General features: G+C 51.4%; 1 protein-coding gene and 1 long non-coding RNA gene across 2 annotated transcripts; one reads left to right on the forward strand and one right to left on the reverse strand.

Annotated features, from left to right (window-relative positions):
- GDF6 (growth differentiation factor 6) lies at positions 1-27580 on the forward strand. The gene is made up of 2 exons (XM_081874501.1): positions 1-450; positions 24014-27580. The coding sequence occupies exons 1-2, from the start codon at positions 90-92 to the stop codon at positions 24955-24957; spliced, it is 1305 nt and encodes a 434-aa protein (XP_081730627.1). The 5' UTR covers positions 1-89; the 3' UTR covers positions 24958-27580.
- On the reverse strand, positions 9247-10841 carry LOC309349071. Its single transcript, XR_014159665.1, has 2 exons — positions 10155-10841; positions 9247-9981 (listed from the first exon to the last, which is right to left on the reverse strand). It is a non-coding gene; the product is annotated as an uncharacterized lncRNA (long non-coding RNA).
- Positions 27581-27741: the final 161 nt, after the last annotated feature.

A 27741-nucleotide genomic window follows, 5' to 3' on the forward strand; every position in this document is an offset into this window, starting at 1 on the left:
TGCGCCGGGCTGGGCTGTGCGCGCTGCGCGAGGGACTCGCCTGGGCGGAGCGGGCGCGCGCTTGGCTCCGGGGCCGCCGCTCGCTCGCTATGAATGCGGCCCGGGCTCTGCTCTCCGCCGTGTTCCTCGCCTGCTTCTTCTGGGGGGATCTGCCCTGTTGCCAGCAGGCCACCATCCCCGCCGACGACGCGCCCAGCGAGCCTCTCCGGGAGTCCCACCAGGGCATGCGGAGCCCACAGGGCGGCCAAGCGCTCCGAGACGCCGCCGCCGCCGCCCGGAAGGGACCGTCCGCCTGGGCCCCGCCGCCGCCGCCGCGAGTAGAGCCCCACGAGTACATGCTCTCCCTCTACCGGACCTACTCGATCGCAGAGAAGCTGGGCATCAACGCCACCTTCTTCCAGTCCTCCAAAGCCGCCAACACCATCACCAGCTTCGTGGACAGGGGGCGAGGTAAGCCGACGGGGCGCAGCCGACGGGCAGCTTCTTCGGGCGGGTTCCCCGGGCCCGATCCACCTTCTGACACTTCCCCGAGCCCCATCCACCTTCTGACACTTCCCCGAGCCCCATCCACCTTCTGACACTTTCCCGGGCCCGATCCACCGTCTCCTCCTCCCTCCCCCCCCCCCGAAATATCTCTTCTCCCCGCACCATCTTCTCTCCTTACAGCCTGCAGCCCCTCCGTTCCCTCCTCCCAAAACGGGCACCGATCCGACCGCACTCCCCCGGCTTCCCCGTCATTCCTTCAGGCTCCCGAATCCCTGTGCATAGCTCCTGTGCATAGCTGTCAACTTTCCCCTTTTTTAAAGGGAAATCCCCTTATTCCGAATAGGATTCCTCGCAAGAAAAGGGGAAAGTTGACAGCTGTGCTCCTGTGTGCTCCGCCACCAGCATCCTTCTGGAGTTCAGTCTGAATAGGAGGTCCCACACGCGTCTCGATGTGAACACACACACTCCGGAACACTTGCACTGGAGTAGCACGTGCCTTGCTTGGATGGGGGACCCCTCCGCCTTTCTGCGCGCTTCCTGGGGCGTCTGCCCCGTCGACTCTGGTGGGTCCCTCCAAAGAGTTCAAGGCGCACAAGAGACTGGGGCGCCCCTTTGAGAAAGCGGCGTCTGGTGGTCTCCACCGGGGGATCGCCGTTGGGTTGGGGACAAACGCTCGCGTGTGGTTTCTCCGTTGCGCCGGCGTCTCAGAAATAAACAGGGAAAGGAGAGCTCTGTTTCTGGAGCAAGTTTTCTCCCTTCTCTCTGCTGTCTTGCCTCTGCCAAACTTGATCCAACCTTAAAGCGCCCGGACTTCGACGGAAGAGCCTCTCTCATCTGCCAGAAATGTTTCGCAGGCTTTTTTCCCCATCGGGATGAGCTGCAGATCTGGGTCGCGTTTTCTTTTCGGTGCTCTGTTAGGAAGCTGTTTCTACGGGAATTATTCTGTTCGGTGGATTAAAAGCGCAGCGGAATCCGGAGTAATCCGAAGGCGGGTGGGGTCTGTGTGTCTGTGTGTTCGCGGCCCCCGGTTTCCTTGTGGAAATCCAGAGCCAGGCTAATCGCGACGGGGAGGGGGGGGTTATCCTCCCACCGGGCCCGATTTTGTATGAAACAAATTAAGGAGCGGGGGGAATTGTTCTTTTTCGGTCAGTTTCCAATAAAACTTTGCGAGGGTCAGCGCTTGCTCGGTTTTAACCGCCAGGAAGGCGCGCCTCAGCTCCCACAGAATCAGAATCATTTAGCCACAATGAATATTAAAACCGGTGCAAAATAAAAGGGACCTTCGACCCAGTGGCGTAGCGTGGGTTGTCAGCACCCGGGGCAAGGCAAGTAATTTGCGCCCCCTAACCCTGGATTTGCGCCCCCTAACCCTATCCCTAACCCTAACCCCCAGATGTTGCGCCCCGTGCGGCCGGCCCCCCCCTGCACCCCCCACGCTACGCCACTGCTTCGACCCCATCCGGCACGCGGTTACTGCTGAGCAAATCCCACCGGGTTGAATAGGGCTCCCTCCCTAATGCATGGCAGCCTCCGTGGGAATCCGCCGCCCCATACACATACTTCGTATCTTTTCCACAGAAACCCGCCATCTCCACTTTAAAAAAAACCCACAAAAACCCTAACAAACAAATCTGGGTACAATCGCAGCATCTTCAGGTCGAGCTAGATCTCGGGATCTCTTAAAGATCGCTTCACCACCCACCTCACTCCCTTGTAGGTGATGCGCTTCTCTAAGCCTTTAATGGATGGTCCCCGTCCCGCTTTCCGAAATCTCTGAGGATCCTTCTGGGGATCATAAATGATCCATAAATATGACTGTAAATTCGGTCATTCCCACATTCTTCTCCCTCCTTCTCTCACCCCCCCCCTTCCCATTTAGCACGCTCTTTCCCCAAAGTCAGGTCTCGACCCACATCCTTGTTCAGGTCTCCCTGCCTGCCTCGTCCGGGCCCTTTGCGCGCAGCGGCTGCCCTCCTAACCGAGCCAGGGGCTGGTTCTTGAGCCTTGGAAAGCCTTGGAGGGAGCAAACATCAAAACCGCCGGCTGCAAATGGTAGCTGATTCCCTCCCGCTAAAAAAAGAGCAAAATAGAAGGAATGAACTAAAAGCTTGCGCTTCGTTTCAAAAAATCAGAGTAGCTCCCTGTCCTTTAAACAGGTCTCTGCCCCAAGGAGATGGGGACGCCAGCAATTAATGAGGGGGGGGGCTTGAAACACCCCCTCAACCCACATAACAACCCTGAGACCGGCTAATGAGGCATGGACACTTTCCAGGCATTGTTCAGCGTTTTCCTATATGCTCCATGGCCATCTTTATCCTGCTGCAGTAAATTGTTTCTTCTGTTTTTGTTTTTTTAAAACGTTATTTATTTTCCTACTGGGGGATTTTAACTTACAGTACTTTCCCCCCTCCCCGGGGTTTAAACTGTTTACACCCCCCCCCCATTTTTCCTTTCTCTCTCCCCCACCCCCAAATCCCGGCTCCTTACCAGCCGTTGCTCCCTACCTTACAGGTATCTCGCAGCCTGTCTTCAGGTTTAAATCTATTGCCTCCTTATTGCTTCGAAGGGCAATCGGAAAGTGAATAGGAAGAGGGAACCCCAGGCGATTCCCTTCCATTCTCACGGCAAGACCGCAAGCTTAACATGAGTCAGAGATTCGTAAGGTAGCTTTCACTGGGGAAGGGGAGCCCAGGAGATTACTCTCATTTGCGGTTCACGGGAAGAGTTAACCGCGCTTCTACTTGCGCCTCTTCCTCCGCTGGGCCCCCACTACCATAACGAGAGATTGATGCTAGGCATATTTGAAACACTGTTCTCGGATGGGTTATCCGTTTGCTCGTTCGTTGAGAGCAATCCTTCTAAAGGAGGCCTTAGCTGGCAGCCTCGGTTAAAAATAGCTGGTCGGTGGCACCTGAACGGCTTCTTAATTCTCCATTCTCGCTCGCCACCCCGCCAAGAATGGGTTTCTAAGGAGAGGAGGGGAGAATAGGGTGCTATCTGATTTTAAAAGAGATTATCTCGCTTCTCAGCTAGGAAACGGACCCCCACCCTTCCTTGATGTTTTTTATGTGGTTTGTTTCAAAAACCACAACCAACTTGGGATAAACCTCTCCAGTTTAAATCGCTGCCTTCTAAACAAAAGGGATAGGAAGGGGGACAGTTTGCAGGCTACAGAGGACCCTGAAAACGTGACTCCAAAGATTGATCTCACTTTGCCCTCCTGGGAGATTTTTCTCCGAGGGAAGGCGGGCGATGGTGGCAGAGCAATCGGGAGAGCAATTCCCCCAGGAGGAGCCATGGTTTGGTGAAGGGGCGGGGGTGAGGAGGAGGAGGAGGAGGAAAGCCTTCGCCCCCCCCCCGCCGTCCCCATTGATTTTGATTTGATGTGTCACAGGCTGTGACCTCGTGCTGGACCTTCTGAGGGTTGCTTAGCATCAAGCCCCTGATTAGAGTAGTTCAACTCAGTGATCTAATTGAGTGTTCATGTCATAACATATCAAAGATTGTCTAGTCTCCCATAATGAAGGCGGGCCAGCCAATGGCGCACCCTCGACGGGGAGGACTTCAAGAGAACTTCCGTTCCTCTGAAGTGGCAGGCGACCCCCGCTTGGGCTCCCCCCTTTTTCTTTTTCAAAGCCCACCTCCCTGTGGGCTCCCCGCTCCCCCCGCCCTCCAGTTAATTGCTGAGATGGGCTTATGCAGCAGCAGGAGCAGCTCCGGAGCACTCCTCTCCAAAGATTTGCAGGACTCCTGCCCGACGCGCAGCTACAGACTTTCCATTTCCCTAACGCGGAATAATTCTCCTCCAAGCCCTCCCTTAAGGATCGCCGCGGTATTGGCTCGCCTGGTCAATATCACTTTAAACGAAAAGGCAGTAGAGTGGCTGGAATGGCTTCCTTTTTATTTTTTTTATTTTTATAGAAATCGACGCTCCCACGAATCCCACCCACCTTTCTTCTTTCACTCTGCTGGAGACTAGGGTGATTTATTGTGGATCTGGCTAAAGAAACTGTTCTCTTTCTCCCAAATCATTATAAGTAACGCGGAGTGATGGGGTTCATCTCTGGTTTCAGCTGAGCTTGGAGCGAAGAGAAGCGATCCTAAGTCTCGCTTCTGTCTCTCCTCCCAGCGCAGCGTCCCATGAGGGCCAGAGAGAGTCATAATACACACCCTCAGGAGCGCGCCTGAGCCATCCTTTCCACGGGGATAAATCCAGAGTGATTTCGGCTGCAAATCGATGGGACCTGCGTAGATCTAGGTTGGCACGGTTACGACTTCGCTGGTGGTTTTTAGAAGGGCGTTACTTAAAAAAATAACACCCCCTAAAAAAAAAGAAACCCTCCTCCTTCGGTGCAGAACTTTCAGAATAGTTAATCGGAGAGGGCTCCGCTGGCTCACATGCTTTATTATTTTTGTTGTTACGTGTTTAGGGGGGAAAGTGGGGGATAGTTAGCATTAACTCCTCCCCCTTACCATAAAGCCCGGTTACCCCCCTCCCCTTTCACCACTCCTCCCAGTTATGGTCGCAAGATCAGACAGGACCTCGCTGTATGTAGGAAAATTACTGTTGGCGCATGAAGTAAACTCATTAAAACGCAGATGGTGCTTGGCTCGCTCCGCCGCCGCCGCCCTCCCTCTCCCCACGTTCAGAAACCCCACAATAAAGCAGAACAATTAGGAACTGCCGCTGGATGGAGGGGTGAACCGCAAAGGCACTTCTTCTTCTTCTTCTTCTTCTTCTTCTTCTTCTTCTTCTTCTTTATTTCCTTGAGAACTCTTTAGACATTCTTGGGCGGAAATAAATCCCATTTAGTTCTATGGGGGCTCAGAGCTCAGGCTCTGGGGTGAGAAATCGGCAGGCCTGCCTGAGAGCGGGTGATTGCTGTGATTTACTACTCGAGGAAGGTGAAAGGCAGGTGAGGCTCAGGGGTTTGAAGAAGGGCTTGGGAATCCCAGGATTTGTGGAAGGCGAGGGAAGTGCAGGCAGGGTCTTAAACGCTTGGTATATTCTTGACCAGGGATATGCTAAAAACGAGCGGCAGGTTGGAAACAGTGGAAGCTCGTAGGTGCTGGGAATGCCCACTGACACGACGTCCATAAGGCATTTCTTTCCACGGAGTTCACACGTGCCTGGCGCATCAGAAATAAGGCTTGCTTGGAAGAAAACAACCGCGACTGTGACTTCAGTTTCCCACGGCGTAGCCGAAGTCCGTGAGTTCAGTCGAACTGATTTCCTCGCAGGTGAATATAAGGCTGGAAAGCACGCTGCGTGGTTTCAAAAACAAGTAAACCTGCTCACGTGTGAATTAGCCAATGCGCGTGGATTAGCAGCAACAGTTTTGTGAGTGGCTACGCTCCCTGCGTCTCTGCTTTCTGCGCTTCGTTTCATTCTGACTTCGCTGTTGCCTCTTTCTAACGCACTCCTTCCGCGTGTATGTATTCCTGTAACTCACGATAGCACGCTACACTCCGTGCATCTGGCCGAGTGCATCCTAGCTCGCGGAAGCTTATGCCACTTCAATACATATTTGTATTTGTATTCAAGGCGCTGTCTTGGTTACAGTCGTGGATCTCCGTTTTGGAGCACGGTTCTCTCTGCCTCGCTGAGTTTGCCTTGGATGAGAGTCTTAAGGATTCACACGGGCTGCAGGGCAGGTCCATCTGCCGCGGGCACCTCCGCGTGTCTGGGATCGGGATGCCAGGCCGGGGACAGGAAGATCCGCAGGTTTCAGCAAAGGGACCGAGAGGACTTAGCGAGGGCTGAGCGTGGCACGACCCTTTTCATAAGCAGGACACTAAAAAAAACACCCCAGCTTCTTTGAGGCTCCCCTTCCGTTCCAAGGACGGTGTCCAATATTCGCCCTACTCAGAGTAGACCCATTGAAGTGAATAGATCTGACCAATGTAGGTTCCTTAATTCCAGGTCTTCTCTGGGTTGGATTTGGATACAACCCCTTGTGTACCACATGCAGACCGTATCCCTGCACAAAGCAGAAGAGAAGTGGACCGGGTGTTTGACCATCTTTTACACCTGAGTATTTTATCCTCGGGGGTCACCAAGGTGGCGCCCCCATGTGCTGTTAGACTCCAACTCTCATGGCCCAATGGTGAGAGTCGCAGTCCAACAGCATCTGCAGGTCACCACCCGTGGTAACCCTGCTGTGACGCCTCTTGTAGCCTCTCCCTCTGAATCGGAGGACACGCGTGTGAATGTTGGAGAACTGGGAAGGGAAATGGAGTTTGTTTTTTAAGGTTTAAGCAAACAGCAGCAGTGGGAGACTCCCTGCCTCTGCCCGTTTACCCGGAGGTAAGTCCCACTTGCCCCTCAGTAGGTGGACTGGGGCATCAAGCGTCACGTGTGAACACTGCCCACGTGCTGGCTTTGCATTGCTGCTGGTGTGGAACTTGAGGAAGACGCTGGTTTTAAAGCCTTGAGGTGGGTGGGTGGGTGTATCTCATTCTCTCGCGTGTGTGTTTCCAAATTAGTGGCGATATTTCCTGCAAAAAGAAGGAGAAGCCAGGCAAGCAGGCCGCAAAGCGCGGCTGTGCTGGAGCGGGGCATCTCCCTCCGTTCTTCGTAGACGCGTCTTTCATATCCCTCGGGGGGATTTGCGGGTAGGCGAGAGGGAAGGGAAGTTTTTCGAGGGGCGGGGAGGCCCGCAGTTCGAAAACAACCCCTGCGGAGTGGGAAGCAGGGCTGGGCTGCCACGGCTGAGGAATGCGGGTCCCTCTGGCAGCTCCTCTCGGGCTGCGTGTTGACGGAAAGCGGCGGGTTTCTAGGTGGGACCATCCGCCGGCCGGCCGGGGCGAGGGAAGCGCAATCCGGGCCGCGCCTTCGGGGCTGTGTTGTGGTTGGCGAAAGGCGAATGAAATACAAGCAGGGAAGTATTTTAATGGGGAAGAAGGGAATTCACCGCTTTTAATGATGGGGCGACCTTGTATTCGATTTGTTTGAGCCCCTTATAAAAAAACAAAACAAAAACAACAAACCGCTAATGCAGACCAGACGGCCGGAGCGACGGAGCCCCGCAGACGGTTCCAATCTGCGCTCCCTGGCCCAGCAAAGAGGTAGAAGACCCGGGATGAAGGGAGGGGGACTAGCCTGGGGGTCCTTCTCCCCCCCCCGCCCCCCAGCAAGCCAGCACTAAACTGAGTTGGAGGCATATTGTCTGGACGCAGGAAACGCCTGGGATGAGGACAGTACTGTTGTGTCCCCCTCCTAAGCATGTTTACTCCGGAGTAATCCCTACTGAGTTCAGTGGTACTCCCAAGAAAGCGCCTAACTTTAAGATGCCGCCCTAGACAGACTTATTTCGGAAGAAGCCTTGCTGAACTCGGTAGGACGCTTTCCCCCCTTTCTTTGGGAAGGAAGCGCAAGCGAGCGGACACATCTGGTTAGGTGTAGGGGCGAGGAATTAAATAACTTGTTTGCAACGAATGTCTGCAGGGTTTAGAGGCGTTTGGCAGGCACCTCTGGTGAGATCGGGAGGGCTTGGATCCAAATTGCTCTGTGTTACTCTTTGACGGTATTGGTCTGGGATCACTCCAGGCCTGTTGTTCCGGGGAAGGAGATTTGTAAGTCTAAGCCCGAGGCAACCTGATTTTGTATTTTTTTTTATTTTAAGGGGGAAGCGCGCTAGACTCGGCAGAACGGGATCGTACAGCCACGTGGCTGGTGGTACTTATTTATGTATCCAAACTTTGCCTGCCTTTCGGATTCTGTTCTGGGGATTGAATCCACCACAGTACTGGGAAGCGGGGAGACGTAGAGGATAAGAGAGGCGAAAACGCAGCACTTTACGCAGGGAGGAGGTTCGTTTCTTCACTGTAACATCCGTCTGTCCAGTAGCATCGCAATAGCTGGCCTTGATTCGGATTGGCCTAGGACCTCAGTTTGGAAGATTTCTCGCTCCCGAGTTCTCATTATGATGTAAACTGGGTGTGTTCGTGGAAATGTCTTTCCACAAAGGAAGCGCAGGTGCCCCAAGGAAAACAGTCCCGTCCTATGAGCCCGCTGCGTGCAGAGCTTGCTGGCGGGAGGACGCTATATCTCCTGCGTCTCACTTGGGGGTTTCGCTGGCACATAGGCTTGGGAACAGAATGCTGATCGAGGTAGGAATTTCATAGAATCGCAGGGTTGAAAAGTACCCCCAGGGGTCATCTAGTCCAATCCCTTGCAAACCAGGAATCCCTGACAGAGGGCCATCCAACCTCTGTTTAAAAACTTCCCACGAAGGAGAGTCCATCGCCTTTCGAGTGGTGGTTTGATATTGCCGAGGTCTTTGGACTGTCGTAGCCTGCTGCTGTTTATGGAACCGGTTTTTATACATCAGAAACCACGGAAGAAGTTTGTTGTGGAAGGAAGCAGCAAGCCAACAAGCAAATATATACAGTATTATGATCACACGCCTTAATGTTTCAGTGGTTTTTATAATGCACAATATAAATTAATAATAATTATAATATGGTCACCTGCATCGACGTTGAAGTGCCTTTCTATATTCTGTAAACCGCCCAGAAGCCTATTTTTTGGCATGAAGCGGTACGGTAAGGGCATGAGACTCCTAATTTCGCGATCGTCGGTTGAAGACCCACATTGGACAAAAAGATTTCTGCATTGCAGGGGTTTGACTAGATGATCCTCGGGATCCCTTCCAACTCTGTGATAATGAAATAAATGTAATAACAACAATGCGGTTTCTTGCCTCAGCCTCAGACCTGTGCTGACTTACCTGGGAATAAGCCCCACTGCCATTAATAGAACTTCTGAGTATTATTATTATTTTAAATTTGTACACCGCCTTTCATCCGAAGATCCCCCGGCGGTTCACAATAGGAAGAAAACCAAACAAGCATAAGCACGTATGCGGGACTGCAGTGTCATATATCCCCATTCACCCTCAGATGAGCTTCCTGGGCTCAGCCAAGGGGAAGTGGCTGCTCAGACTGGCTGGAATAAGCGGAATTTATCCTATCACTCCCTTCCTCCCTTAGCGGCCCTTGGAGACCCACATTTTACGCGTGCCGGCGATAGGTGTATATCCCTCCTGAAGGAGGTCAGGACGAGAAATGCTTGTTTGAGAATTCCTGGTCCAAAGCTTTAGCCACTTCCCTAGCTGTGGAAAGGCCGTGTACATTATTTTGTGCCAGACAGTTATAGCCCTCCAGATTTTGCTGGGCAGCTCACATCAGCCCAAGGATAGCCAGTAGTCGGGGGAGGGGTGATCCAACACCCACACTTTCATTTTGCACCTGTGGTGCCTATACTAGGTTCCTCCCTCCTCCCCTTTAAGCCTTACAACAACCCAGAGAGAGGAAGAAGAAATGATTAACTAGTCCATGTTTTGGGTCCAAGCACGGGATTTGAACCCGGTTCTTTTCGCTCGAAGCCCAGCGCTGCATCCGAAGTTGGTGCGCTGCAGATGTCCTTGGACTCCAAGTCCCATCAGCACCAAGGAGGATGGACGATAGGAGTTAAACAACATCCGGAAGGCACTGCAGTGGCCAGTGGCGTAGCGTGGGGCACCCGGCCGCACCGGGCGCAACATCTGGGGGTTGGGGTTAGGGTTAGGGGGCGCAAATCCACGGGTTAGGGGGCGCAAATCCACGGGTTAGGGGGCGCAAATTACTTGCCTTGCCCCGGGTGCTGACAACCCACGCTACACCACTGGCAGTGGCTTCCTCTCTGGACCCTCCTGGCTCCAGGAATGATGCACTTGTTCCTGTGTGCGTCAGACTTCGACCTTCCTCATCCCACTGGGGATTTCCTTAGGACGGCGAGGGGCTTCGAGGCAGACTTCACCGTGCTGCCTACCTCTCCGGGTTGCTCGTGATCCTGAGTTAGAACTCTAGCTTAGGTGGCTCCATGCAGGAGAGCGGGGAGGGCCCGTCTCTCCTTCCATCTCCAGGGCGAACCCGGGCACCTCTTCCTACCTATCACCGCCACAACGGTATGCTTGTGTGTGTTGGGAAGGATGTGGAGAGAGAGAGGTAACAAAAGGGAAAGGGGAATTACTTCACGCGCTGCTGAATCTCCTTGGTCTGTTTGCTGGGTTCAAGGGGCCTGACTCTGAGCTCTCTCACCATCTTGGGGAAACCAAAGCTGCTCCAGTGATCAGATGTGGAAGCTGAATAGACACAGCTATTCTCCCTCTCGGCCTTCCCAGCCATGGGAGTAGCCAGGATTTTTGTTGGGGGGGGGGACGCAGAACCTCAGATTTGTATTGACCTTGACCCCCCCCCCTTAGCTACGCCCATGTTATCAGCCGTCTTTTGTTGCGCATTAATGATGCTCTGCTCCTGATTCTATGGGGCGGCTGCACGGGATCCCCCTCTCAATGCTATTTGCTCCTGCAAAAGTCTGAGGTGGGTCATACCGCTTCATTTCCCACCAGTGCATTTCCTGCAACACTTCCTGCTGTAACATTTCACTCCAAAAGTCCACTTTTGTCTTGCTGTTGATGCGCCGCACCCCCCTGCCCCGGCCCCGGACAGCAATAAGGTGGTAGCATTGCGGAAGCATGGCAGAAAAAACTTCTTTAGCTGCATTGCAAGTATTTGGGCTAGATGAACTGTTGGGTCCCTTCCAAGTCTATGATTCTGTCTAATCAAGCAGAATAAACCCACCATTAAAGGAGGATTATTGAGCCAAGAACACGTTGCAGACAATAAAACAGCAGTTTGTGGGCCATCTCTCTCGTATTTTTACTCTCAACAGCTTTTTCAGGATTGCAGTTCTTTACACTCTTGCCTGGGAGAAAGCCCCACTGAAAATAATGGGATTTACTTCTGAGTAAAGAGCGTGCACATCCAACGGAAGCTTGCAGTCTCATGTTCTGTTGCATTTGGGAGCTAAAGGAGTGGCGGATGCTCTCGTCAGAAAACATATTATTTATTTTAGTCACTCGGAAGTTTTCTTTTTAGTGACACGCAAGTTGACCCGTTTTATCTAGACAACCTTTCAGTTCGACAAAGTGCAACTTTACCCGCCAGAAAGTTGCGGAGACTTTTTAAAGGAGTTCCCTGGGCTCAGCAATTGTAGGGATTTCTTCACGCAATTGAAGCGAAGCAGTGGAGAAGGAGGAGCGGGAGGAAGCCGCTGGATTTCCCTGAGGGATCGCCTCTCCCCACTCGACCACCTGGATCTGCAGAAGGGGCACTATTAGAGGCGCCACATAAACGCCACTCAGACCACACTTGGAAGAAAGCGTGCTTTTGGTGTGGGAGCACCTAAACATTGGAACTCCCTGCCTGTTGACACCAGGCAGCCGCCTTCCCTCGGCACTTCCGGGCACCTGCTTAAAACATTTTCATTTAGGCAAGCCTACCAGGGCGCAATGAAGCGAGATGAGCGCCGCAACCCCACAGTCGGCCACGACTGGACCTAATGGTCAGGGGTCCCTTTACCTTTTTACCAGGGCGAAACACGTAGACGTGCTTTAATCTCCCCACCCCCCGTTAATTTGAATTGTCATTAATGCTTTCAATTACGTTAAAATTGCTTTTATTGATTATTTTAATGTAAACCCCTTGAAGGTTTTACTAAAATCAAGCTCTGTATACATGTTATTAAAATAAAAAATGAAGCCCTGCTAAATGGCTGGAAAGGAGACTGCTTATCTTTAAACGCACTGTTATGCGTACTTACTAGTGAGCCAGTCCCATTATAGTCCAGGGAGTAAACAAATATAGTTTCGAACTGGCTGTGGCCAGTTTCTCGTATGATCGTCCCCATTTAATACAATGGGAGAACAGTGCCAGTTGGACCTATCTAGCGCTGGGTGAGCCATTCACCTCCATAAATGGTTGGACTCCAGCTTCCGCTTCCGGCAGCCTGCATGTCCAGTGGTCAGGGATGATGGTAGTCGCCATCCTTCAACATCTGGAAGGCCAGGTGTCTCGCTTCGCCAGGTAATGGCCTGCTGTCCTTCACTCGTGTGCAGTGCAGCGCCGTCCCAAGCCCAGAAGCCCAGGGAATTCCGTAGCACCGTTTGATCGCAGCAGCCTTGACTGCCACCTCGATCGTTTTAATCTGATTTTGTAAAGCGGTCTAAACTCCCAGCCTCTCCATCTTTCTCAACCGCGCATTGGTATTTTGCAAAACACTATACGGGTTGTATACATTGCTAAGTCCAATCAGAGTAGACATATTGATATTAATGAACCCAAGCTAGTCACGTCCATTAACTTCGATCTACTCCAAGAGTGAATGCAACCCTGTTGCGGGTTGTGGTTTGAAAAATCCCAATTCTGCGTTTCTTCCTTAATTTCTTCTTGTGGCATATATATTTTCGGTCGTGGAAGATTCAGGTGCTGAAATGGTCCGAAACGGGAATAGTTTGATTATACACACACCCCTTCGATTACACCTGGCTGGTTAACTGAGTTTAAATTCTGGTTTTCCACGAAGACGCTGGCTTGCTGATTAGGCTGTTCGGGCTAAATCTATCAAGGCTTGAAGGATTACTTGGATTGATGTTCCCTAACAGCAGTCTATGCCAGCCTCCCCAACCTGTTGCATTGCACTCCAGTTCCCATCAGCCCCGGCCAGTACAGCAGGTGGTCAGGAATGATGGGAGTTGTAGTTTAAGCGCATCCAGCAGAATCGGCGAATGCTGGTGTATTTAATGCAGTTAAGAGGGGGGCTCCTGTTGTATGACATGGCCTTGGTTGGACTACATATCCCATCATCCTTGTCTGTTGGTGTTCCTTTCAGCTGAGGCTGATGGGAATTAGAGCCCAGCAACTACTGGAGAGTGCCCATTCCGGGTGTCAAGGCTTCACAGCAGCCTCCAACCTAGTTTGGGCAACCACTTGAAACATCCGGAGGGGCCACCAAGTTGGAGAAGGTGGAGACTTCGGTTAGGAGGGCGAGGCGCCCTCCCTTTTCGACGTGCGCTTTCCAAGACGGTTAAATGACCGGACCGCACCGTTAATTAAAACCCGTCCTGGAGTAATACTGTATATAGTATACTACTCTCCTTCGGGTGAAAAACAATGCCACCCAAGGGGAAAAGGCCCGTTTCGCTCTGCCTCAGACGGGCCGAGGCGCAAGACGAGGCTGTCACGGCTGTTACTGTGCAGGCTGCGGGTGTTTCTTGACCAGCCACCAGGAGGGTCCTCGACGGGGGCTTTCAGCCGCCAATGAAGAGCGGGGCTTCCATGGGCCTCCCAAACAGCTAGGCTGCTTTCCTCGCTCCTTGCGCTTCAGCCTAGCTTGGGGACAGACGGGAGGAACGGGGCAGTCGTCCGAATCTTCTGGTAAAGAGAAAAAGATAAAGCCTTGAGGACTAGCGCCTTGGCGTGCCATCTCCAGGGAATACTGGTGGCTTGCACGAATCTCGGCGAAAAGACGTGGGGGGCGGAGAGACGAGCCGCTTCACACCAGATGCATCTCAGTGCACGCCTTTCGATTTTGTTTTATTTTCTTTTTTAAGAAAAACCTCCTTTCGAGGGCGAGAAATCACCTGACACGCCAAGGAGGAGGCGGTGAGGCCGAAGGGAATCGGGGAGGGGGAACCGGAACGGAAAGAGGTAGCAAGCTTAAAATGTTTAACCTGATTTAATTGTAGGGCTTCTAACCATGCAGCCAGAGGTCTGCTTACTCACAAAGAAGTCCCACGAGGCTTCCTCGACGGCAGCTCAAAGACAGCAGCCTCGCGGGCCAATGCTGCCCGCCCATATCTCCACTAGTAAAAGGAGGCGCCGTTTTTGTTAGACTGAGAATCCAGAGAGCTGTCTAGAATTACCCCGAGAGACTTTTTCCTAGGAAGGGTCAAGATCCTCCGGGAGCTAGAAATTTGCCCCAAGCTGCTCACCTCATAGTGGTAGATTCCGGGAACTTTGATTGAAATGAATGATGCATAGAAAGAGTCCACTCAATTATAAGCCGCGCAACCCTATCCTAAGCACGTTCACTCAGAAGTAAGCCCAGCCAAAGACTATGTGACTTACTCTCTCGCAAAACTGCGGTCCTAAGATCCTGAAATCTACTGGCTGCAGTGGGATTTTCCTCTGATCAGAAGAGGTTAGGCTCACACGGTGTGGAAACCTACAAACAAACGCGAAGGGAATTGGTTCAGAGCGCAAGTGCTTTGAAGTCGCAGCATCGCGTGTTTTTTTGGGGGGGGGGGTTTAAATCGTATTTGAAAGAGTATTTGGTTGAAACGCAGCAAGCGGGCTGACGGTCGCTTAGAATACCGATCTCTTCCCACTTAATTCCCAAAGGATGGCTCGCAGCTTTAACTTCATTTCTTTGAAACACGCTTACTTGGGAAGCAAGTTCTCTTGCAGCCGCCAAGCTATCTGAGAGCAGAAATGGTGGCCGCGATCCTACGCACGCTTAGGAAGAAACCTTAGGCAGATGTAAAAAGCGCTGCTGAGTCTCTGAGAAACCTGGATAAGGATGGACAAGAAACTTTTTCTGGAATTGCTTCTGAGTAGATCTGCTGCAAACCCTCCCTCCTTCAGACGACACGCCTTTCTGAACCCACCAGAAGGAACTGCTCAACAAATTCGAAGAGGTCTGGAGCGTCCAAAATAGTTGAACCCAAAGGGAGAAGGGATGCAGAGAGAGAATGTAACTCGGACATCGTTGCCCAATGCAAGCGAGACTTTAGGAAAAATAACGTTGCGCAGAGAATCCATTGCAAGCCCGTGTTCCGCCCTTCTCTTCGACTGTTGCATTCCTTGACCAGTCCTTACTCGGTTGTTTTGGGGTCCCCTCCTGGACCCCTCCAACGCTCTTCAATATATATATATATTTCTGCAAAGCGTTGGACTCGTCGACCCTGCTGAAAGCTCCTGTGTGCGGAGACGGTGCCGTGGGCTCCATAAATCAGCGGCACTCACAGCCTGAACATGTGGGAAAGAGAGAGAATAATGAAACAGGCTAAATAGGAATCCACCCAAGAAATCTCCTATGTTTCGGGCCGCCGCCCTTGAGTTACTTCCTTGCGTAAATCAAGCCGACTGAAATCAGTGGGACGTAATTCAGCCTGAAAACCCCCAAGGAATCAATAAGTCTGGATCCCGCCCCCCTCTTTTATTAGGGCGGACGGGGATCGTATTACAGGTCAGGACGGAGCTTTAGTTCCGTTTAGGAGTAACCGCAGCGAGCCGGTGAGAGGGCGGGGGGTTACCCCACCCTTTCCTGAAAGAAGCAACTTTTCCTTTCTAGAAACGCCCCCGTTTCCAGTTTAATTTAAGGCGCTGGAATCTCGGGGAGCTGAAGAGGCGCGACTCCGGCGTTTGCTGCAGCGCCGATCCTAAGCTGGGAAGAGAGACCCGTTCCCTTCGATAGGGCTTTCCGCCTAGGTGAGTGACTTGAGTGACTTGGTTTGCGGCTGCAACCTCAGATTAGCTGGTTTGGAGAGAGCTGAGTAAGGATCGCACGGTTGAGTAAGAATCTGAGTAAGAATCTCACTTCAAAGTAGAGATTCCCTCGGTTGAGGGTTGGAGTGTGTGGACCCACATTTCCTTCTGAAGTTTCAAACACCTCTTCCTCTTTCCTCTTCCCCGTTTCAGATTGTCAATAAACCAACAGGCAGAGAAGATTTTGCTCATTCTTATTTTTAAAAAATCGTTCTTATGACGCTTTGCAGCGCCTCTTACATAAGCCTTGGCTCAGTTATGGATCCGTCCTGGGATAGCTCATTTGGTAGAGCATGGGACTCTTAATCTCAGGGCTGTGGGTTCAAGCACCACATTGGGAGAAATATTGGACTTCGTGACCCAACTCTGATTCTATGAAAGGGGAACGGAACCGTGTTGGGTTGTGCGTCTCTGAAGCGACTCCTCCGCTATGCGCTTTGAAAGGGCTACGCCGGTTCTGGCATTCGCTACGGCCGTGTTCTATTTATTTTTCTAAAAAAATATTTATTTATCTTTTTAATTGCTTTAATTGCCCTTGATGTACTTGAGATGAGGTGTGGCCTTTGAAATCTTCCCTCGCTTTAACGAAGCACTTTCTTGACCGTCCACTGAGGAAGGGATTAATTCGGATAGAGGGAGTACCAAACCGAGCCAGCCAGAAGTCAAAATGGCTAGTTTCCAGAGAGGGTGAAACGAGACTTCTAACTAAACTGGATAATGTGGGAGGACAGACCCCACCATCATTTGCATCTCATCGTGTGAATGTGAATATATATTAATTTTGGATTTTCCTTTTGCAGATTTGATGTGTTGGGTGTTGGGGTTTTCCTTGGCCAGGCTTGAAATGATAGATAAATCCTGCCGCCTTGTTTTAAGGGGAACAAACAACAGCAGAAAGCAAAGGCCTTCACATCTGAATAAATCGAAACGCGCCTTGCCGTCTGGGTCCTAATTCTGTGCAAATTCCCTTGGACTTTGATGACATTTATCCCCAAGAAAGTGACCCCATTTTTATTCTAGGGGTTTGCGGATTATCGACTAATTTGACCCGCCAATCGATAAGCCATTAGAAAATGGTGCGCCTGCAGCCCAGTTCCTCACCTCCGGTTAGTGGCAATTCAACGGAGGCGCCAAAGCGAATCTGGAGGGCGCTTGACTCGGAGGGAGCGTGTGTACGATTGTGCCCACCGTCCGGAGACTGGAAATTCGAATTCTTCTCCCTTGCTCCTGGGCCCTGGATTACTCCCACTTTCATTGATGGGGTTTAGGGAACGTTTGCTGAACTCAGTCAGTGGCCCCGGGGCTCTTCCCAATCCTCGTCTGAGCGGCTTTGCTACGGAGAGGGATAACCCAAGTAAATCTCGGATTACAGCCAGATTCTCTGCTAGCATATATGTATGTTTGTGCTCTGTGTGTAGTATTTCTACCCCACCATTTTTCTCCAAGGAGCTTGAGGCGCCTTACATGGTTCTCTCTCTCTCTCTCTCTCTCTCTCTCTCTCTCTCCCTCTCCCTCTCCTCGTATTTAAACCCCACAACAACCCTGTGAGGTAGGTGAAGGAAAAGGCAGATGCTTTATGCAGAGTCTGACCACTGGTCGAGGTAGCTCAATACCGTCTACACTGACTGGCAGCTGCTCTCCAGGGTTTCAGACAGGGCGTCTCTCCCAGCCCTACCTGGAATGATTGAACCTGGGACCTCAGAGCGCCCAGCATCTTGCTGGCCCTTCGCATGCTGCCAGGAAGGAAGGAAGGATTTCTCGATCCTATGTCTCGGGACATAGAAAGGTGCTTGACTCAGATCATCGGCCCATTGGGCTCAGTGTTGTTTACACAAGTGCTTTTCAACCTTGGGTCCCCAGCTGTTGTTGGACTACAACTCCCATCATCCCTAGCTAGCAGGACCAGTGGCCAGGGACGATGGGAGTTGTAGTCCAACAACTGCTGGGGACCCAGCTGACTGCCAGCTGCCCTCCAGGCTTTTAAGACAAGAGATATTCCCACCCCTATCTGGGGACCCCTGTCCCTGTCTGGGGACAGATGCGTGGTAGATGCGGAGGGAAATGGTTGTGGGTGCAGTCGTCAGACAGGAGGAGGAGCGGCGTAGTGTTGCCTCCCGGGCAATGGGGCTGGTTAGGTCATTTTAGACTCTAATCTCAGTTTATCATAGCCACGCTCCTCCACCCGCTGCCATTTGATCGTAATGAGCATAGCTTCACTTCAAAACAAGGTAGGGAAGCTCAGCTGCCTTTGCGGGGGCGTGAGGGGAGGTTTATCGTTGCTAATAACAAGCGCAATCCGCCCGTTGAATCAAGGCGATGACGTAATAATCGCCTTGCTGGATACCGCGATGAATCAATAATCATTCTGCTGGATCGGACTCAGGTTTATCTTGTTCGTACTAGATGAATCTGGGAAGCCCAGAAGCCGGGCGTCTAGTGTCCCAAGGTATACTGCTTCTGAACATGGAAATTTTATTTAGTTGTCCCGGCTAGCGACCGTCGATAGCCCTACCCAGCATGAATTGGTCGAGTTTTTGTTATTCAGGCTAAGGAGGAGAAAGTCAGCAGATGTCTACCGGTGAAAGAAGATTTAGAAGTGGTAAGGGACCACTTTGCTTTTGCTTTGCTTTTAACTTGATATGATTTCTTATAATGAGAGCGAGCGAACAAGAGAGAGATGGCGAGTGATTTCCTTTCAGAAAGAAGAGCAAGTAATGGGGCCATTCAGTATGTGTTTCCCTTTATCAACTAAATTTCACTCCATGTCTCTTTAAGGAAGGGGCGTGGCCAAAAGGGGCGTGGCAATGATGAATGGGCGGGGCTAACAAAGGAAGACTAGAACAATAGTTAGCTACCACCCAGGTCTGCAGCTGCCTAGAGTGCAGATCTTAGAGACCTTAAAGAACACAGTTTATATTATATCTGACATTTTACTTTAATATTTTGAAGAATTTTATCATTTCTACAATACATCTGTTTCTGAACACTGAAGTTAACTATTTGGGGGGAAGGGGGAATTGGTGCAAGTAGTTACTTTGCCTGGGGCTCAAAATAGCCATGCACCAGTATTGCTACCAGGGACGCAGGTGGCACTGTGGGTTAAACCACAGAGCCTAGGGCTTGCCAATCAGAAGGTTGGCAGTTCAAATCCCTGCAACGGGGTGAGCTCCCGTTGCTCAGTCCCTGCTCCTGCCAACCTAGCAGTTCGAAAGCACGTCAAAGTGCAAGTAGATAAATGGGTACTGCTCCGGCGGGAAGGTAAACGGTGTTTCCATGCGCTGCTCTGGTTCGCCAGAAGCAGCTTAGTCATGCTGGCCACATGACCCGGAAGCTGCATGCCGGCTCCCTCGGCCAATAAAGTGAGATGAGCGCCGCAACTCCAGAGGCAGTCACAACTGGACCTAATGGTCAGGGGTCCCTTTACCTTTACCTAGTATTGCTACCACCATCACACACAAGTCCCTTGAGGTTGGTGTGTGAGCTGAGGGGAAAGCAGGAGGGGAGAGAGGTAGAGTGCTGTGTTAAGTATGTGCGATTGTATGCCTTCCTGTGTAAGTGCAACATGCGTGTTGCCTAAGTGCTCACTTTGGGTTTGGATGGATGCAGCAACACACACATACACACCAGTACTGAACAAGAGCAAATGGGCTCAAAGGTAGGGAGGGAGAATCTGTGGTGCTCCAGATGGTTATTAGTGGGGGTTTTTTTGGACTCTCATCTGCCCCAGCCCAGCATGGCCACTGGACGCAGATGATGCTGGAGGACCACAATGTCCCCACCACCCCTGTCCTAAGCACTTCGCCTTACCACTCAGGACTAAGAGTCAAACTTGCAACGGTGTTTATTCGAAAGTAGTTCCCATTGAAAGTTTCCCCAAGCCAAGGGAACTTTCTAAACATTCATCCCCACCTATTCTGCATATTCTTTTATGCCCCTGCTGGCATCTTCAACCCAATTCCCATTCCTCCTCCTGCCTCCTTTTTGGCAACCCCCTTTGCACTCCCATTTCCACCTTCACAAACTTTTCTCACCCTCCCTCTTTTCTCAGCACCCCCTTGCACACAGATCACCCCCATTTACCATGTCTTATTCTCTCTCCTATTGCATAGCCAGCCTTAGCACATATATACCATATTACTGTATCTTAAAAAACCCCCAATAAAAATACATACCACATTATCACCTTCACCCCCTTTTCCTTACCTCCTCATTCCTCCATTTCTCAACTCTCCCTTACAGACAGACCCCTCCTTTTTCATGCCTCCTGCTCTTTCCAGCCCCCCACTTTGCACACACACCCACAACCATGGTGATACATGTTACTGTAGCTTTAAGATGAATAGAATTGTATCAGCAACCTTTTTCAGTTACAGAAGGTTCAGTGGATGATATATGGGTGTTTGCAAAATATCTCTTCTAAATTTGTGACATATTGAACTTCATGCTTGTTGTTGTTGTTGTTTAGTTGTTTAGTAGTGTCTGACTCTTTGTGACCCCCTGGACCAGAGCACGCCAGGCACTCCTGTCTTCCACTGCCTCCCGCAGTTTGGTCAGACTCATGTTTGTAGCTTCAAGAACACTATCCAACCATCTCATCCTCTGTCGTCCCCTTCTCCTTGTGCCCTCAATCTTTCCCAACATCAGGGTCTTTTCCAGGGAGTCTTCTCTTCTCATGAGGTGGCCAAAGTATTGCAGCCTCAGCTTCAGGATCTGTCCTTCCAGTGAGCACTCAGGGCTGATTTCCTTCAGAATGGAGAGGTTTGATCTTCTTGCAGTCCTTGGGACTCTCAAGAGTCTCCCCCAGCACCATAATTCAAAAGTGTCAATTCTTCGGCGATCAGCCTTCTTTATGGTCCAGCTCTCACTTCATGGTATCAGGAGTGACATACCTTGTGGGGCAGAGCTATGGAATATTTGAGGGCTCAGCACCCTCTGTTTCTCACATACTACACAGCTGAAGAATAGAAGAGAGGCAAGGTATTTGCAAGGTATTTATATCTATCTCTATCCAAACCCCACTCTCTCCCTGCCACCCTTCCAGTGGTGTAGTGTGGGTTGCTGGTGGCCAGAACAGGGCAAGTGTTGCACCCCCTGGTGGATTGGTCAACTGGGCCCATGGAGTACATTGGTCAACTGGGCCTATGAGGCACATGACTGCCGGTGGCCGCGCGCCTTCTCAGCTTGACAGCTCCGCCTCCCAGCTTGGCCAGCCCAAGGGTGGGCCATGTGGGCGTTGTGCCAAGCAGTGCTCCTCTCAGAATTTTGTGCTGGGGCCAAAAGGTTTGGGGTGAATAGCCTCCAGCAGAGGCTATTCTCCTGGGCATGTGCTTCATGCAAACAATTCTAAGTATGGACCCAAAATGTTCAAGTGTTTGTTCTCTTTGCTAAAAGTATCTTTTTCTTATGCTAAGTCTTCTGACCACTGAGCAATGCAGTGAGATATACTTTCCTTCCAGTGTTGCAACACCAGACTTTTTGGCCACCAACAGGGCACACCTGGCCCAAGTACATTTGATTATGACTTAGTGTGAGTATCCAAGAATTTTATGGATTTCTCAGGACTAAGATGATATGGACGATGACTTCCATCCAGAATGCTGCCATGATCCTCTCCTTAGAATAATACAACTGAATACCACTGGGCTGAAACCACGTCCAAGTTACTCAGTAGTAAGGGCCACTGAACTCGGTTGGACACACTGCTGAGTAAATATGCACCAGGCCAGGCATGTAAAGCTAGAATAGGTGAATATGCTTTGAATCTACGCTGCGGCAAATCTTTTTGTTATCCTACGTTAAGGGTGGGGAACCTCAGGTCTAGGGCCTCCCAGACCTCAGGAGCTAGGATACTCTCCAAGCTATGCCCATTGCTGGGACACCCTCCTTTTCCCAGGTCACGTCCCTAACTAGTTGTATGGTGATCCCTCCTTCAGTGCTTTTTGCCTGATGGGAGTGTGTCCTTGAACTGTGGATCATGCCTTTTGCTTTCCTGGTTGTGGAACAGAGACACAGAGAAGGTGCAGAAACCTCTGACCTGTAGGTGGCTGGAATGTAGCCCTCGCAAAGGAAAGAGCAAACTTTTTCATCAGGGGGCCTCAGACCTTGTGGGGGGCTGGACTATATTTTTTTTTGGGGGGGATGAACGAATTCCTATGCCCCACAAATAACCCAGAGATGCATTTTAAATAAAAGGACACCTTCTACTCATGTAAAAACATGCTGATTCCTGGACCATCCGTGGGCCAGATTGAGAAGGCAATTGGGCCGCATCCGGCCCACGGGCCTTAGGTTGCCTACCTATGGGAAAGAGTCACCTCTGTAGCTCCTCCCACTTTTTGCCTCTAGCCCTGCCTACCACTGGGATGTGTCCCCCAAAGGCTGCCTATGAGGAAATGTGGCCCTTGGTCTGGAAAAGGTTCCCCTATTCCTCTGCTATGCAATCCCAAACAACGTGTCAGCTCCTGCCTATGGGTGAAATGCATAGCTCAGAGGCGCGCAGGAACCCTGAGCCAATTTTAGCTGGAAGGGTTATGGCACTCGCTTTTGGGGTGGGGGCGCCAATGTGAAATTGATTCTTCCTGTCACTGGCAAGTTGGAAGGTCTTGATTCCCATCCATCACCCTCCTGCGCCTCCCCTCCGCCCCACCCGTCTTCCCAAGACCTTTTAACCAGGTCTTTTAGCTTGTAAAAACACACTGATTAGGAATACTAGTAGTGACCTTCGCGATCAATAAATAACCGGGTCTCTTGCAAGCCCTTTCAGCCTCCCTTTCCCAGCTTGAGCTGCAGCGCAGAGCTCACGAGAGCAGGCTCTGTGTGGTGACACTTTTACTGTTGAAATATATACTGATTTTTATTAGCTCTTGGGGGAAACCCAGAGGCTGGGGGAATTTTTTTGTATTTGCTGGCCTGTAAACCTTTTTTATTGGAAAGCAGCTAAGGCGTGCGGGGGGGGGGGGGAGGTTTGAATCTGGTTTGCTTTTCACAGCCTACACTTTGTACACAATATGTGTCAAAAAAAGAAATCCAGGTTTGTCTCAGGGTGGATGTAATCCACGTGAGCACACATATAAGCAGGTTTTGGAAAAACAAAAGAAACGTGTTTTTAAAATATACACAGTATAAAACAAAGGAAGAGGGCTTTGTGGTAGAGCATCTATTTTGCATGCAGAAGATCCCAGGTTCTTAAGAGAGCAAGGCAACAACAGAGAGCAGATCCCCAGCACTACAGATCTACTCTCAATACTCCGGGTTTTGTTTTAGGGGAACAGCAGGGGATCCACTAGCAACTACTGCAGCCCACCCAGTCTCTCTGCCCTGGGGGGTTAGCCTGGACCTTTGAGAGAAAGATAAGGGACCTTCTACACAGCAATTGCAATAAATGCTCAGGCCAAGTTTTTCTGCAGCATCCACAGGACACTGCCCTCATCAAATGCCTCCTGCATTCCCATCCTCCCTAATCCGGAGTAGACAAATTTTTCCATGGAAATGGTAAATCGGGATGAAGTGGGAAAATAATACAGGGCAGCATTTTGACGAGGATGACAATATGTGGATGTCGCAGGAAGCTTGTACCCACAAGCAGCAACCGCAATAACTGGCCGTGAGGACTCACCAAAGCACTGTGATTCGAAATGCAAGGAAAGCCACTTAAGAGCTTCCCTAACACCTTGAAATGTCAAGAGGCAACAGAAATGGCCTTCCGAAAAAGTGGAGCTAGCCCTCCTCTTTGGGCTATACAGATAAATGCCACCTACAGTTGCGTTAACTGATGCGCAGCCTAGCTCAGTTGGTAGAGTGTGAGGCTCTTTAAGCTCTGGGTTGTGGGTTCAAGTCCCAGGTTGCATTGCAGGGGATTGCTCTTGGTCCCTTCCAATTCTACAATTCCATGATTTGAGGGGCAGTCCATTGCGTCGCCCTCCCATCCCCCCCCCCTTAGGAAAGAAGTCCCCTGGATTCCATTAGGGACCTGTAGGCCCCTGCGTCTTTTAGCAGCCTGCAGAGGAGCAAGTCCGCGCTCCCCTTTCTCTCTCGTGCCAAGCCAGGCTGCTGGAAGAGGTCAATTCTACCTGGGCAAGGGCCGCCTCCTCCCCACCCCGCGCACGTTCCCGCTTCAGAGGTGAAACTGACTGCAATTATGCGTTTTATCTTGCAGACGATCTTTCGCCCAGCGCTTTAAGGAGACAGAAGTATTTGTTTGATGTATCGACTCTCTCCGACAAAGAGGAGCTGGTGGGAGCGGAGCTGCGGCTCTTTCGCAAAGCCCCTGGCGATCATTCCTCCAAGGCGCAGACAGGCCTGGCCCATGTGCAGGTCTCGCCCTGCCTGTCGGGCCGCCTCCTGGACTCCAGGACTTGGGGCCTGCACGAGGCGGCGTCAGCCCAGGCCGGGGGCGGCTGGGTGGTGTTTGATGTGTGGCAGGCGCTGCAGCCTCACCAGCCCTGGAAAAAGCAGCAGCCGCAGCCGCAGCAACTGTGCCTTGAGGTGCGCGCCGTCGCGGGGACTCGAACTCACGCCCAGCAGCCCCTACTGGACCTGCGCGACCTGGGTCTGGGGCGAGGCGCTCGGGCGCAGCAGGAGAAGGCTCTGCTGGTGGTTTTCACCAAGTCCCGGCGGAAGAATCTCTTCTCCGAGCTGCGCCACGAAAGGGGAGCCCAGCAGCAGAGCGCGCACGCGCCTCCCCAGGAATCGACGGCCGCCGCGCAGTTGCGCTTGCAGAGCCGTCGGATGAGGCGCACGGCTTTCCACAACCGCCACGGCAAGCGGCACGGCAAGAAAGCGCGGCTGCGGTGCAGCAAAAAGGCCCTGCACGTGAACTTCAAGGAGCTGGGCTGGGACGACTGGATTATCGCCCCTCTGGAGTACGAGGCGTACCACTGCGAGGGCGTGTGCGACTTCCCGCTGCGCTCGCACCTGGAGCCCACGAACCACGCCATCATCCAGACCCTCATGAACTCCATGGACCCGGGCTCGACGCCGCCCAGCTGCTGCGTGCCCACCAAACTGACGCCCATCAGCATCCTGTACACGGACGCGGGCAACAACGTCGTCTACAAGCAGTACGAGGATATGGTCGTCGAGTCCTGCGGGTGCAGGTAGCGCCGCGCCTCTCTGTCTCCCCCTGGAGGGAAGAAAAAGAAGCACCAGGGAACTTGGGGAGAGAGAGGGAGAGAGAGCGCCAGCGCGCCCACGAGGGACTCGCTAGGGGTAGCCCTGCGCAGGGAGGAGAAAGCAAAAGAGGCGCTCGACGGGGCGGCCGCTGCTGCAGTTGCCACCGCCGCGCGGGCCTGGGAAGCCCTCTGGAGTGGGATTGAGGAGCGCGCCTGCGCCCTGCTAAGCCCGTTCCCCCCAAGCGCTCCGTGCACTTGTCAAGGGGTAGCCACGTCGGGGCGAAGAGGCGAAGAGGCCTGCTAGAAATTGTGCCTGCTCCCACCCCTCCCTGCTGCCCATCAGCTTTCCAAGTTCAGGATTCCCTTTTGGTGGACGGAGCAGACGGCAGTTTAAGGAGCAAGGAAAGCCAGGGCAAGAACAGCTCTCCTCTTGTTCGGAAAACACGGGGCAAAGGCTAGGAGGAGAGTGGGCATCTTCCTGATGCTCTGTGGCTAGGAGTAGCTGGCCCCAGTCTGCTCCCCCGTATTTGATATTAGGAGGTGTATTGGTCAGGCAGAGTTTTTCCAGAGATGGCGGTCACTTTAGTTTGATCTCCTCTTACCTGCAAATCAGAGATGCTCAGAGTAGGGGGTGCAGGGAAGCAGAGGGGGCTGGAAAGGAAATCCAGATCAGCAGTGCTTTGGAGATCAGTATTGTGAGAAATGGTGATAGCCGCTTTCATGAGTGATGCTCATGGTGGCCGATATCTCCCCCATCCCAGGATACCCATGTCGCCCTTCCACTTTCCATCCTCCACAAGTAACTTAGCACATGCTTACAAATTGCCTGGATGGTTTTGTTTTCCAGATTGTAGTTTTACCCAGGTGGGCAGATAGGAAAGCACCTGTCTCAGAGACACTTCCTGTCGAGAGATCAGCAGGCAATAAATCATTGCAGGGGGTTGGACTAGATGATCCACTGGGTCCCTTCCAGCTCTACAATTCTATGAAAGCAGGAGGCTGAGGTCTAGGGGATTGCCGTGGGGAAAGGGGCCGTGGGAACAGAAAATGCCAAATACTTCCTGTTAAGTGTCAGATTGTATTCTTTGCGTTGTCTGAAGATATAGGCTTTCTTTTAAGAGGAGAAATGGGAAAGAGCCAGTGCAGAACAGAGCTGGCTTGATGTTCCTACAGAAACATCAGGAAGTATTCTCCTTTCTGTAGCTTTGCAAGATTAGCAGGCTGAAACAGCCTTCGACACCCCCCCCCCCAAAGTGCAATGCCAAACTGTAATTACCAGTGAGGTTGGGCTTCAGATCCTAGTAATGAAAAGCTGTGAAAGGAGTTTAAAGAAAGCACACACAAGATGCGTCCCCCCCTTTTTAAAAAAGATAGGTTGGAAACGCCTTTTAGTTTCAAGGTAAGTTTCACCAGGGAGCTGAATTAAGTTCCAGGAGAAGGCAGGCAGGCGCCTTACAGGAAGCTACAGCAGTATTACACAGTTGCGCAAAGTGATGCCGAGAGCAAGCGCGTCGCCATGAACATTTGCCTTCTTTCCCAGCCCTTCCGCGAAGAATGGTGTGACGTACAAGATAATGCACTTCTGAGCATTCCTGAAGTCCATGGGGAGATTCCTTCCTCCAGTGAATTCTAGAGCGGTTAGACTATATCTTGACTTCACAGAGCTGCAAAATGGCCGGGGGTGAGGGGTGGGACGGGGTGGGATGGGGGAGAGAAGTACAAGTGTAAAAAAAAGTAAATAAGTAAATAAATAATATAATGATGCTAATAAAGGAAAGTCTCAGCCAGGAGCAATAATTGTTCTTTAATGCACACTTTGGTTTGGATGCACTGTTGTTCGTATTGAAGCTGTAAATACTTGTTTATTTAAACAGACTGCAAAGTGCAGAAATGGTGGCAAACAACATTCATTTCTCCCCCTTCCCCTAAATGTCCAAAACATGATATGCACTCAAATGTCTAATTTTTTTTTGTTAAAAAAGTTTATATTTGAGCTGTACAGAGTTGAGCATTAATCCAATATTTCAGCTGTATGTCTGTAACATTATCGTCCCCCCCCCTTCTTGAAATGTTATTGCAAGAGTTAAATTTCCGTGTTAATAATGGAGAGTTCTTTTTTTCTGTTGTCTACCTCACTACATTGCAAGAGCACAATTCACCGGGAAGGTCTACATGCCTTGCTGCGGAAGGCCTGTAGCTTAGTGGTAGAACATCAGCTTTGCGTGCAGAAGTTTCCAGGTTCGATCCCCGGGCGGAGCTGGGAGAGACTTCCTGTCCGAAACCCTGGAAAGTTGCAGCCAGTCAGCTCGAACAATACTGAACAAAATGGGCCATTGGTATTAAGCAACTTCCTTTGTTCTCACACTGCTACGCAGTTCCTATTTCAGTGAGGCTGAAGAAGGAGAACTTCCTGCTGGGTTGTGCGCCAAATAATATGCAACTCTTAAGGCTGCGTACCCATGGCATTTTATTCAAGAACCAATGGAGACAGTGCTTCCCCCTCCCCATGTAGTCCGCACACAATTTAGATCTGTTGCATATTTTTTTGCCCCTGAAGAGCTCTTCTTGAGAAACTGGCTCTGTTCTGGAAATAAAAGCTCATTGTGGATGGATTCTGCATTGCTGTGCAATGTGCTCATTTGCAAATGGATGAAAGCAGCTATAGGCAGTGCCAGCAGTGGGTGTAGATGCGTAGCCCTGCACCTGTTCGGTGATGCTATGGGTGGGCATATATCAAGTTCCCAGTCACCACTTCCTGCTTCGTTCACCCGGG

Source organism: Podarcis erhardii (assembly GCF_964252035.2).
Source record: "Podarcis erhardii genome assembly, chromosome: 8".
Taxonomy (NCBI): Eukaryota; Metazoa; Chordata; class Lepidosauria; order Squamata; family Lacertidae; genus Podarcis; species Podarcis erhardii.

Coding starts and splice junctions, on each gene's coding strand:
- GDF6 (XM_081874501.1), top strand. CDS start 90: ATGAATGCGGCCCGGGCTCTGCTCTCCGCCGTGTTCCTCGCCTGCTTC. Junction 451..24,013: donor CTTCGTGGACAGGGGGCGAG/GTAAGCCGACGG, acceptor TTTATCTTGCAG/ACGATCTTTCGCCCAGCGCT.